Here is a 12,294-nt window from a genome sequence, read left to right as displayed (position 1 = left end):
TGTTTCCATAAGCCAGATGTGGGCAAGACTGGGAGGAGAGTTTGGGTCTTAGCTCCCCTTCTGTCCCAAAGGGTCATTTTTAAGGATGTAACTATTCCAAGCATCTTTTCCAAAATGGAAGGTTAATTTTTGCCTCATAAGTTGTAGTTAGTTTTGGTTTCCTAATTCATGGTCTCGTGTTAAAAGACGGGGTACCCTCTTGGTTGAGATCAGAGTTTCCCCACTCTCCTTACAGACTGGAAATTAAGCCCTCTATGCTCCAATAATATGTTGCTAATTCTGGCCTTAGACAACCGCTACATTTGGCCTTTTCACATTCTGAGAAACACACACACACACACACACACACACACACACACACACGGTGCATTATACAACTGCAGTTGGCAATTTCAGCCCAATAAGAGGTACATCTGAAACCAATTTCAGAACCAAGAAGAAATTTTATTCATAGGTTTATTTCTATTACATCTGCTCAGCTGCAGTGTTACAACAATTTTGCCTTCAACTCAGCTTTCTTTAGCTCCAGAGAATATTTTAGCTCCTCCATTGTCATGCCACTTTCCTTTAATTGTTGCATAAAGTTCTCTATGGCTTCGCAGAGGTCCTTACGCTCCTGAAAGGCAAGCTGAAGAAAGAAAATATTTTACAAGTTACAACATAAGGACTGAGACCCGGCTATATACTCTGAAGCCAGTGAGCAGCAGTTAGCTCTCTGAATGGGGGCTCAGAACCAGGCTAGCTTAAGTAAAGATTTGGGTTTTCAACATGATGAATCATTTATATCTTCTGGCTTAAATATGCTTATTAATACTATCCCAGTAATAAAGATGAACTAAAAGAAGAATCTCAATGTAAATGGATCTGTTCAGTGTTGTTTGTTTAGTGTTGGAGCCTAGAAGGATTTTAGAGACTTTTCCAATTCTCATGCATTGTGCTTATGTGCCTTGCCCTATAACAGGGATGCCCAACCCCAGGGCCACAGACCAGTACCAGTCCATGATCTATTAGGAACTGGGTCACACAGCAGAAAGTGAGCAGTGGTCAGGCAAGCAAAACTTCAGCTGTATTTATAGCCACTCTCCCTCGCTCACATTGCTGCCTGAACTCCACCTCCTGTCAGGTCAGCGGTGGCATTAGATCCTCCTAAGAGCGTGAACCCTATTGTGAACTGCTCATGCGAGGGATCTAGGTTGACCCCTCTATGAGAATCTAATGCCTGATGATCTGTCACTGTCTCCCATCACTCCCAGATGAGAATCTAATGCCTGATGATCTGTCACTGTCTCCCATCACTCCCAGATAAGAATCTAATGCCTGATAATCTGTCACTGTCTCCCACCACTCCTAACTAGATGAGACCCTCTAGTTGCAGGAAACAAGTTCAGGGCTCCCACTGATTCTACATTATGGTGAGTTGTATAATCATTTTATTATGCATTATAATGTAATAATAATAGAAATAAAGTACATAATAAATGTAATGCACCTGAATCATCCCCAAACCATCCCCACTCTCCCCACCCCCATCCGTGGAAAAGACATCTTCCATGATACCCATCCCTGGTGTCAAAAAGGTTGGGGATCACTGGTGTATAAGGCACATGAGACAACAACTTCTACCAACAGGGTCTCATGAGGTATTTGTGATGATGGTGGCGAATGGGAACTTCCAACTTCCATTTACAAAAATGTGAGCTAATAGTTTGTGAGCCCCTTCTATAGCCAGGCCGAGGCCAACCCATTCAAAAACAAAATATCCCACATTAAACAGATATATATGGAGCATATGCCAGGAGTGATGCCAGGTCCTGGAGATCCAGCTGTGAACAAGATAGACACAAGCCACCTACTTACAAGTGCTTTCTCATACTCCGGTTTGGGAGCTTCCTGGATCAATTTGCAGACTGGAAGTGCACTGCTCCACTCCCCATCAATGCACTGCTGCTCCTGCATGCCCACTAAGTAGTACCTGAACCGAAATTAGAACAAGGCTTAGCTTTTCCACTTTCTGAATTGGGTAATGGAGACTGGTTTTGTGTAGTTGTTTTTCAGTATTTCATGCTGTGATGGAATCCACCTCCCCGCCCTTGAGCCTCAATGCATGCTTATCTTGGTATTTCAAAGCAGTTCAAAGTAAAACCATTCTCCTGGAGGTGGGGAGGACCCAAGTGAAGAGTCAACCCATAAAACATAGAGAAGTGAGAGATTCTGAATGAGGTATTTACACACACAGGTTTTGGGTGGGGAGAGTGATAGAAGCACTTTATCATTCAATAACCTAAAAAGGCATCTGGCATTTAAGCTCTAGACAGGAGTAGAAAGTGAGAAACAGCCTGCAAATAAATCTCAGCGAAGGGGCTAAAAAGGAGCAATAGCTTTTAATCAGAAAAACATGAGAGTTGCCTGCAAAGTGCATTGAAGGTATATAATGAGATTGAAATGCCAGTGAGGCCACATGACTCTGAGTTAATTAGGGGGCTTTAAGGGTCTATACACTAAGTCTTTATATTTTTGCACTTCTGTATTTGTTTTTTAGCATTTATATTCTCTGAATTTTTTTTTTTTTTTTTTTTTTTTTAGAAAAACGTACATTTTAGGCCAGGCATGGTGATTCGTGTTTGTAATTCCAGCACTTTGGGAAACCAAGGTGGGAGGATCACTGGAGCTCAGGAGTTCAAGACCAGCCTGGGCAACATAGGGAGACCCCATCTCTACAAAATCCTTAAAAAATTAGCCAAGCATGGTGGTCCATGCCTGTAGTCCCAGCTATTAGAGAAGCTGAGGTGGGAGGATCACGTGAGCCTAGGAGGCAGAGGTTGCAGTGAGCTATGAGTACACCACTGCACTCCAGCCTGGGTGACAGAGGGAGACACTGTCTCAAAAACAACAACCGAAAAAAAAAAAACCCATACATTTAATTTATTTATTTATTTAGTTTTAAAACAGAGTATCACTTCTCCACCCAGGTTGAAGTGCAGTGGCACCATCTAGGCTCACGGCAACCTCCACCTCCTGGGTTCAAGCAATTCTCATGCCTCAGCCTCCTGAGTAGCTGGGATTACAGGAACGCACCACCATGCCCAGCTAATTTTTTTATTTTTAGTAGAGACGAGGGTTTTGCCCTGTTGGCCAGGGCTGGTCTTGATCTCCTGACCTCAAGCAATCCACCCACCTTGGCATCTCAAAGTGCTGGGATTACAGGTGTCAGCCACCACGCCCAGCCAAACCCATACATTTTAAATAATTTACCTTGTCTTGGTAGAGGGAAAAAAGAGATACTTGCACTGGGGTAAGTAGGATACTTTAGTAGGATCAGTCTGTCTTCTAGGGATTGAGGAGAGCTAGCAGAGGGCCAAAGCAGCTCTCAAAATCAGAATGAGCTCAGAATCCTGCAGCAGTAGGAAATCAGATGACCAGGTGGACACAGGCTGGGTTATTCCCAAAAACAATGCTGCCAAGGGGCAAGATCTGGCACTTGACAAGCTGTGTTCACTTACCTGTCTTTACAGTAATAACTAATGGTGGATCCTAAGGTGAAATTATCTCCTTTAAAATAGCCGTGAGCTGGATTCCCAGGAGGGTCACAGTCCCCTGACAGAAAGGAGTATAGAAGTGACAGCTGTGAGGGCCAGGCATGCTCAATGAACAGCACCCCTAATTGCAGCTGTTTATGCCAGCACCTGATGTCCTCAGAGCAACACCTGTGAGATCTTGAAACATGTTCTTCATTCATTTCCTTCTCTTCTAAATCATATTTGTCCATGGGAAAGAGCTTTCCCCCAGCTTATCTTCTAAGTTAGTAGGGATTTGGGAGTATTATCTGACTAGCAGGAGCTCAGGGAAAGAAATTTTAAGTTATAGAGAAGCTAATCATTAACATACAAGAAAATAAAAATTGGGCCATAGGTGAAGGCTGAAGAAATAACTCCATGAGAGAGGAGATGAAGTGTGTGAGCTCAAATGGAAGCTGACATCCCCTGGATAAGAGTTGAGAAGCATGAGTGTATTAGTCCATCTCACATTGTGATAAAGAAATACCTGAGACTGGGTAATTTATAAAGAAAAGAGGTTTAACTGGCTCATGTTTCTGCAAGAAGCATGGTGCTGGCATCTGCTCAGCTTCTGGGGAGGCCTCAGGAAACTTACAATCATGGCAGAAGGCAAAGGGGGAGCAAGGCATCTCACATAACTGGAGCAGGAACAAGAGAGAGAGGGAGGAGGTGCTACACACTTTTAAACAACCAGATCTCATGAGAACTCACTCGCTGTCACGAGGACGGTACCTAGGGAGATGGTGCTAGACCATTCATGAGAAATCCACCTGCATGATCCAGTCACTTCCCACCAAGCCCCACCTCCAACACTGGAGATTACAATTCAATATGAGATTTGAGCAGGAACACACATCCAAACTATATCAAGGAGAGTATCAGAAAAAGGGGAGAAGGTGGGAGCAGGAGCTCACACCTGTAATCCCAGCACTTTGGGAGGCCGAAGTGGGTGGATTATCTCAGGTCAGGAGTTTGAGACCAGCCTGCCCAACATGGTGAAACCTAGTCTCTACTAAAAATACAAAAATTAGCCCAGCATGGGTGAGTGCCTGTAATCCCAGCTACTTGGGAGGCTGAGGCACAAGAATCGCTTGAACCTGGGAGGTGGAGGTTGCAGTGAGCCAAGATCGTGCCACTGTACTCCAGCCTGGGCAACAGAACAAGACTCTGTCTCAAAAGAAAAAGACATAGGGAAGAACATGGCTGGAAGGGAAGAGAACGAGTCTGTGGAACTGTGGAAAGAAAGCAGGATGACGTATTAGGAGTTGTGAGTCTTGATACTGACTCTTCCACTAGCTATGTAGCACTAAAGCCATTTTGCACCTCTTGGCTTCCTTCCTAATATTACAGATAAGCAGGTTAAATAATGTCATCTCTAAGGTCCCAGTCAGCTCTGAGACCACAGGACACTAAACATGTCGATCAAAAATAGTGGCTAACAATGATTATGTAGGTGTATATTTACTAAAAAATAAAAGTCTTCTAAACAAATCGTTGAATAAAAACAGCAGATCATGAAAGAGCGTATATAATATTATTTTTGTAAATCATGGTCACACAAACATAAGCGCAGAAAAAAAGTATGTAAAGGTATATGCCAAAATACTTAATGCCCTTATCCTTAGATGGTAGGTAATTGGTCTCATCTTTTATTTTCTATATTTTTCTACAACAAAGGTGTATTAATATTACCTATTCAGTTAATACACTGTAATTTTTTTAAAGCTCAAAGACTGAGCTCAAAGGCTGAATAGAGGAAAGCAAGAAGAATTTCCAGGAGTTGTTCGGGGGATTCCAGTCCACCAGAGTTCTGGTAACTTTTATGAGTACAATTTTGAATGAAAGGAAACGATGTGGTAAACAGAAAGAATAAACAGAAAGAATCTGGTTTATTCAGAAACCTAGGGAGCTCATCCTAGATTTAGATAATGAAGTGACATAAAAAGACAGGGATTCTGTGGTTAAGAGCTAGAATAGAAACTACTGAATTAAAATAGAGTAAAACAGAAAATATTTGGAAGAAATAAGGAAATACTTGAAACTTGTGTCAAGCTAATGACATAAAATGATATTATATGCATGTAATTTAACTGTATATATAATAGTATGTGTATGCACGTTTTAAGTAACCCCACATACCCTCATGTAAGAGCATATATAGTTTGTGCTCTTAAACTGTCTGTCTTTATTATTTCTTTCTTTCTTTCTTTCTTTTTTTTAGAGACAGGCCTCACTATGTTGTCTAGGCTGGCCTCAAATTTCCGGACTCAAGCTATCCTCCTGCCTTAGCTTCCCAAGTAGCTGAGACTAGCTGGGACTTCAGGTGTGCACTACCATGCCTGGCTTTTATTATTTTAGTAGCTACCTTCAAAATACATCCAAATAGTGATAGCACTTTACACTCTTACTGACATAAATGGTTATTTCCTCAGATCATGAATGATATTAAATTAAATCCATCTTTTCATTTTTTGCTAATCTGCTCAATAAAAGATGTATATCTAATTTTAATTTCCAGTTCTGTAATCATTTGTAATGTTCAATATCCGTTCATATAATCAGGAAATAGAAGTGCTGTTTAGGGCCATTCTTTTGGAATTTCTGTCCTTACCTAACTTTGCTTATTTTCTATTGGGTTGTTTATTCCTTACTGATCTCTAGGGGATCTTTGTTTGTTAAAAATATTAACTCTTTAACCATCAAATATGTTGCAAATACTTGATTCAAGTCTGTTATCTTTTAACTTTTATGATGTCTTTTAGTATGTAGAAGTTTTTCTTTTAAAAATTTAACTAAATCTGCCCATTTTCTTCCTTTATGACTTCTGAGTTTTATGAAACTGCTTAGGAAGGCTTTCCCCATCCCAGTGCAATAAATATATTATCTCATGCTTTCTTTTAATGATTTAATAATTTTGCTTTTTATAGTTATATATTTAAAATACATTTGGAATGTATTATGAATATGGTGTGAACTAGAGCCCTAACTTTGTCTTCTTCCAAATAGATAATTATTCCGTTATCATTGAATAGACTTTTCCTCCTGACTTAATCTGTTCTACTTATCTGTACCCATACTTTGCTATTTTAATGACATATAATTTGTAGTACCTACAGTTTGCCATTTTAATGCTATTGTGCTCATAGTAACTTTGTAGTACATTTTACTATCTAATATGGCAAGTATTCCTTTCCCTTTGATCCAGTCAAATATATACATCATTCATCATTTTCCCAAAAATATTTATAATGTTAGATATCTACCTTACCAGAGGAGATTCTTTAATTAATGTTTTTTTTCATATTTTTGAATTTAAAATTCTGGTAGGCATTGCATTATAATTACTAAGTCTGCCCATCCAGGATCACGCATGTCTTTTCTTTCATTCAGGTCTTGTTTTTTATCTTCCAGTAAATTTTCATATAGATTTTGTGAATAGAATTATTTTTACATTTCAAATTCAACTAATAATTATTAATAGAAAATAAAAACATTGATTTTTTTCAATATTTATTTTGTATCCAAGTATGTATTAAATATTTTGGTAGAATTTCTTGGATATTTGAAGTATATTCTGCAAATAATGGCATCCTGTGATCCAGCAATCATTTTAGGAATCTATCCTATAGAAATAACATAGTAGCTGGGCACGGTGGCTCACACCTGTAATCCCAGCACTTTGGGAGGCCGAGGTGGGTGGATCACAAGATTAGGAGTTTGAGACCAGTCTGGCCAAGATGGTGAAACCCTGTCTCTACTAAAAATACAAAAATTAGCCAGGCATGGTGGCAGACACCTGTAACCCAGCTACTCGGGAGGCTGAGGCAGGAGAACCACTAGAACGTGGGCAATAGAGGTTACAGTGAGCCAAGATCACACCACTGCACTGTGGCCTGGGCAACAGAGCAAGACTCCATCTCAAAAAAAAAAAAAAAAAGAAAGAAAGAAAGAACAACGTACACGTAAGAATATGTGAGTGTATAAAATACTCATTTCAGCATTGTTCCTAACAGGAAAAATGTTAAAATAATATGAGAGCCATAAAATAAATTATGACATACACATATGCAGTTATTAAATAGTGGGCAATAGAGCTATATGGACTGGTCTGGGAAAATGGCCATGTACGTAGTTACATGAAGAAAAGCAATTTAAAAATATATATAGTAAGTCCCATTTCTATAGGTATATTCATATATATACATACAAAATGGCACTTAATGCTTATTTAATTTAAATATTTCATTTGTGTGTGTTTGTTTTAAATGTCTGTATAAACATAAGAAAAAGTCATGAAATAAACACACCTAACTTACTAACTCTGAAAGATATGAATTGTAGTGATAGAAAGAGGGTCTTTAGCCTCTTGTAGATAATTTTGCAATAGATGAGTTATGATCTTTTCCCCCTGTTTTGTGTTTACTTTTCAAACAAAGACCTTAAATCACTGTCTTGAAAATGAAAAATAAAATAGTCAATGCTCCAAACTACCCTGCATTAGACCTAGTAGGACAGGACCCCTATTTGAGAAGGAAAAAAGTATGCTTTGGATGCTGTTCACTGCAATGGAATGTATTCTCTTGAAGTGAGATTTGGTTCTATGAGCTCCACTCGTTTCATGGCTGTCTGCTAGATCTTAAGCCCGTCCCTGATACAAAAAAAGAGAAAAGCATCCCAGGGATATGGCAAATGTCTAAGTTTACACTACTAATCAGTATTTTGGGGATTCTTGATGGCTTCTCTTATACTTACTACTTTTGCAGATGGGAAAGGGAGGTGCCCAGGTGTGGTCCTCTAGACACTGGCTCCAATTGCTTCCCTTGAGGATGTAGTGGTCAATGCACTTAAATGTGATTTTGTCACTTACATTCGCAGGCCCTGAAGTACTGAACTCGCCATTCACCAGCACAGGATCAGGACAGTGGCCCACTGAAGAAGAAAATAAGCAATAATCTGAAAGGGCAAGGCTGAAGGCCAACAAAGCAAAGGCCAGACTTCCTCAGTCTTCAGTGAGAAAACAGCAAATTAGAGCTAATACTGCACATTTTTAATTGGGTGAAGTACCTGGTACTGCCATATCAATGCAGAATGAAAAAAAAGAGGAGATCGACCTAAGTACTTTTAAAAAGAGCTTTGTCATGCACAAGAACAACATGAATTGGCAACTGAAAGTAATTAATTACATAACTGAAAGTTACCAATAGTATGTTTATTGTACTGTTATATTAAGCATGGCTCAAAATTCATGAGCCTATGTTTGAGGCAAGTATTTCCTTCCCTTTCATCCAGCCAAATATACACTTACTTAGCATTTTTTATTTTGTTGTGCTTTTTCCCATGGCATGGAAAAAAACAGGAAAGAATGCACGGGGATATGAGTTTGGTTATATGAATGAAGGATCATAATATCGGTGTGCTCTACTCTAGGTATACAAGAGAACTAATGCAACTATTCTTTTAAAAACTACTAGTAACAAATAGAATATGGATTAATTATTCCCCATCTCCACAGAGGATATCAGAAATGGGTTTTGTGACCTTGAGCGAATCAGCTGGATCTCAATTATCACATTGGTAAACTGAGAATACAAACTATTCCCAGTTCAAAAGTTATATGATAGGTGAAATAAAATGATATGATGTACTTCCTTCAAAATAATAAAGTGAGGATATACATGAAACAAGATTAGTCTTGTGTGGATAATTGATGAAATTATGTGATGAATCTCTATGAGTGAATTTGATTCTTCTGTCTTTTGTATACATTTTAAATTTTCCATAACATAAACATTTTTAAAGCAATATAAAGTTAAACAAATTACAGCAAAAAAAATTAGTTCTAATATCTGGAAGAAATTATTTCTTTCCCATAGAGGGAATTGATTCTATTAATTCAACTAAATTAATACTGATCAAGATCTGATCATGGAGCTTCCAAGAGAAGCTCTTCCACTAGAGTGCTTTAAAAGAGGTTTTCTAGTAATTGAGAATTTTTGTTTTCTTATAAAGTTTTACCATGGCCTATAGGAAGTAGGATGTGAAGGAGTAAAACAGGATATCAATATGGGCAAAGATACAGAAAGATCTAACTTACAGCGGCACTCAGTAGTGGTGTTATCCCACTCCTTAGAGGCATTGCAAAAAACGGTCTTCTTTCCTACCAGGTGGTAGCCTTTGATACAAACATAAGTCCCCAGAATCTGTCCTTCCACCTCCTTTGCGATAAATATGCTATTATTCACTGGAGGAAGTTCTGGACAGTGCTCTGCTGGAAGGAAGAAGAAAACAGATCCACTTGGCATATCATGTGCTGTCAGGGAGGCCTTATTAGATTTCCCCATCCTCGTGTCTTTTTGCTGGATTATTGATCCTGATTCCTGTACTCTTCCATGTCCATGTACATCCATGTCCTTCCCTTCCAACGGATTTCCAAAGGTTTCTTTTTTTGTTTTTGTTTGGTTTTGTTTTGTTTTGTTTTTTGAGACGGAGTCTCACTCTGTCACCCAGGCTGGAGTGCAGTGGCACGATCTCGGCTCACTGCAAACTCTGCCTCCTGGGTTCACACCCATTCTCCTGCCTCAGCTTCCCAAATAGCTGGGACTACAGGGGCCCAGCACCATGACTGGCTGATGTTTTTGTATTTTTAGCAGAGACGGAGTTTCACCGTGTTAGCCAGGATGGTCTCAATCTCCTGACCTCGTGATCCACCCACCTCGGTCTCCCAAAGTTCTGGGATTATAGGCGTGAGCCACTGCACCCGGCCAGATTCCCAAAGTTTTATTTCCAAAAGTATAACAGGAATCTTCCTCAAATTTCAGCCACAAGTTATCCACTTCTAAACAAATAGTCCCCTACCCAAATAGCGGTCCTGGAGTTTATAACAAGTAAGACCTCCCAGGATTTTGAAATTGGTACTCTTTTTGCTCCCAGAACAGAAAGGGAAAGTAAACAGTAACCACCCACTTCAGAGATCAGGGTCATCATTAAATGTATAGTAAGCTCCTATTGAGTGCAGAGCATTAGGCCAATTTGAGACTTTTTCAACAGAAGAATAAATATTAGAAATGTAAACTTCCTTAAAGCTCTACACAGAGTTCCTCTAAACCCCGCAAACTGACACCAAATGCCTGGTAAGCTGAGTTGAAGGAAAGCATACGTACCATCTGAAGCAGAAACCCACCGTGCAACCATAAGACAGCACGCACACCAAAAAAACATCTGGTGATCAAAGTCCTCACCCCAGGCTGGAGTTTACCCAGCCCAGACACCTGGTTTGAAAAACAAAATAGATCTTCTAACACTGCTTAAGATCAGCCCAACCACCTCCTTTCTAGAGAAGAGGTTATATTGATTTCCCCTCCCTGAAGAAAATGTAAAGAAAAAATCTTACGACAGGAAATCAGAACAGTTGTAGGGAAGCTGGCATAGAGAGGAACTACAAAAATACAAAGGGATGACAAAAGAGCTGCCGGGTTTAAAACTCAGTTTCAGAAATTTCCTGGTTTCTGGGAATGCAAATCCATTTGACCAGTCTTTTCGAACTACAGGCTTATCCTTCCCCAACAAACGTGGGCCAAATGGTCTTGCCATGACCTTGACTTCTGTCAATATTTGCCAATGTTTACAGTCCACCTTTGGTAACTCTGACCAGCACTGGAGAAAGAGAACAGGCTGTCAATCCCTGATTCTTGCCCAGGTAGGACCCAATTTTGAATGCTACCTCATCCTCCTTTCCTGAATACCAGATATCCTAAGGCTGTAAGCGGCACCGAAGACAGAAAGCTCAAGGAAGTAAACTAACCTTACCTGTCTGTCCCTCCAGAGCTATGGCTTCCCAGGAAGGAGCTGGTCTTAACTGACTCCAAACCTGAGTGCTCCAAAGTCCTGCAGTGACCCATTGTCCTCGCTTGCCAGGCCCGTACCCAGGCTTCCTACTTGGTGGCTCTTCCAGGGACAGGATTTGGCCTGAGTCCAGAGTTAACCAAATGAGTAAAGAGAGAGGTGAGGGCAATGCTTTGGTCTCAGGAATTAAGGCATGTAAAATTGTTTTGAGGGCTCCCATATCATCTTGCTTATGACTACTAGAACACTTCGTTGGTTCTCCGTGCTCCAATTATGAAATTGGGGTAAAATTCCTACAAAATTTCAGGTTTTAATAGAAAATAAAGCATTAAGGACACAGTAAGGTTGCAAATGTTCTTCTCTTCCCCACCCATTATTACTATTTGTAATGATTAATCTATGTCTTTCTCCTGAAAGGAATCAGCATATGCCACCCCCAAATATTTGGCATAAAGATTCGTTTAAGCTGAAGATATTTGAGATTCAGTGATATGGAAAGGAACAGAGCTTTTTGGGGCTTTCCTTATCTGACTAAAGGCAGCAACCTTGGAGATAAGGTTGCCATCAATTCCTTTTCAGGACAGATCTATCCTGGAAGGGAGAGCATGAGTGAAACATATTTCAAATTCCTTCTCCAGGGAAATTTCATGGCCTTGAAGGAGACAGAAAGAACACTCGTACTTATATACACAAACATTATTACAAAACTTTCAAATTTCCTACTTTTCCCCTGAAAATCCACTTACCTTTCCAAAAACTAATCTGTTTTCTTTTTTGTTTGAAAGGTGTCTTGGCATGATCTCGGCTGACTGCAACCTCCGCTTCCCGGGTTCAGGCGATTCTTGTGCCTCAGTCTCCCAAGTAGCTGAAATTACAGGCATGCACTACCATGTCTGGC

General features: G+C 39.9%; 1 protein-coding gene across 9 annotated transcripts; it reads right to left on the bottom strand.

Moving 5' to 3' along the window:
• Window positions 1-423: 423 nt before the first annotated feature.
• C4BPB (complement component 4 binding protein beta) lies at window positions 424-11,459 on the bottom strand. Of its 9 annotated transcripts, none has more exons than XM_005540675.4 (7): window positions 11,361-11,459; window positions 10,715-10,822; window positions 9,649-9,822; window positions 8,307-8,483; window positions 3,501-3,594; window positions 1,858-1,972; window positions 424-628 (listed from the first exon to the last, which is right to left on the bottom strand). In XM_005540675.4, the coding sequence occupies exons 2-7, from the start codon at window positions 10,770-10,772 to the stop codon at window positions 488-490; spliced, it is 759 nt and encodes a 252-aa protein (XP_005540732.3). In that variant the 5' UTR covers window positions 10,773-10,822; window positions 11,361-11,459; the 3' UTR covers window positions 424-487. The 9 variants fall into 9 exon arrangements, 5 of the variants coding, with proteins under 5 accessions (XP_005540732.3, XP_045252201.2, XP_005540731.3 ...); XM_045396266.2 differs by having other exon boundaries at window positions 9,649-9,819; XM_005540674.4 differs by lacking the exon at window positions 11,361-11,459 and adding an exon at window positions 10,945-11,001.
• Between the last annotated feature and the right edge of the window lie 835 nt (window positions 11,460-12,294).

This window comes from Macaca fascicularis, chromosome 1, assembly GCF_037993035.2.
Source record: "Macaca fascicularis isolate 582-1 chromosome 1, T2T-MFA8v1.1".
NCBI lineage: Eukaryota > Metazoa > Chordata > Mammalia > Primates > Cercopithecidae > Macaca > Macaca fascicularis.
This window is presented reverse-complemented; position numbering and strand designations above follow the sequence as displayed.

Bases quoted from the DNA above. Each gene is read 5' to 3' on its own strand.
- C4BPB (XM_005540675.4), bottom strand. From the start codon at position 10,772: ATGTTTTTTTGGTGTGCGTGCTGTCTTATGGTTGCACGGTGGGTTTCT. The intron at 8,484-9,648 runs GTAAGTTAGATC...TTTCTTCTTCAG, and splicing joins CACCACTACTGAGTGCCGCT to TGGGCCACTGTCCTGATCCT. The intron at 3,595-8,306 runs GTAAGTATAAGA...CCTTTCTGTCAG, and splicing joins CTTTCCCATCTGCAAAAGTA to GGGACTGTGACCCTCCTGGG.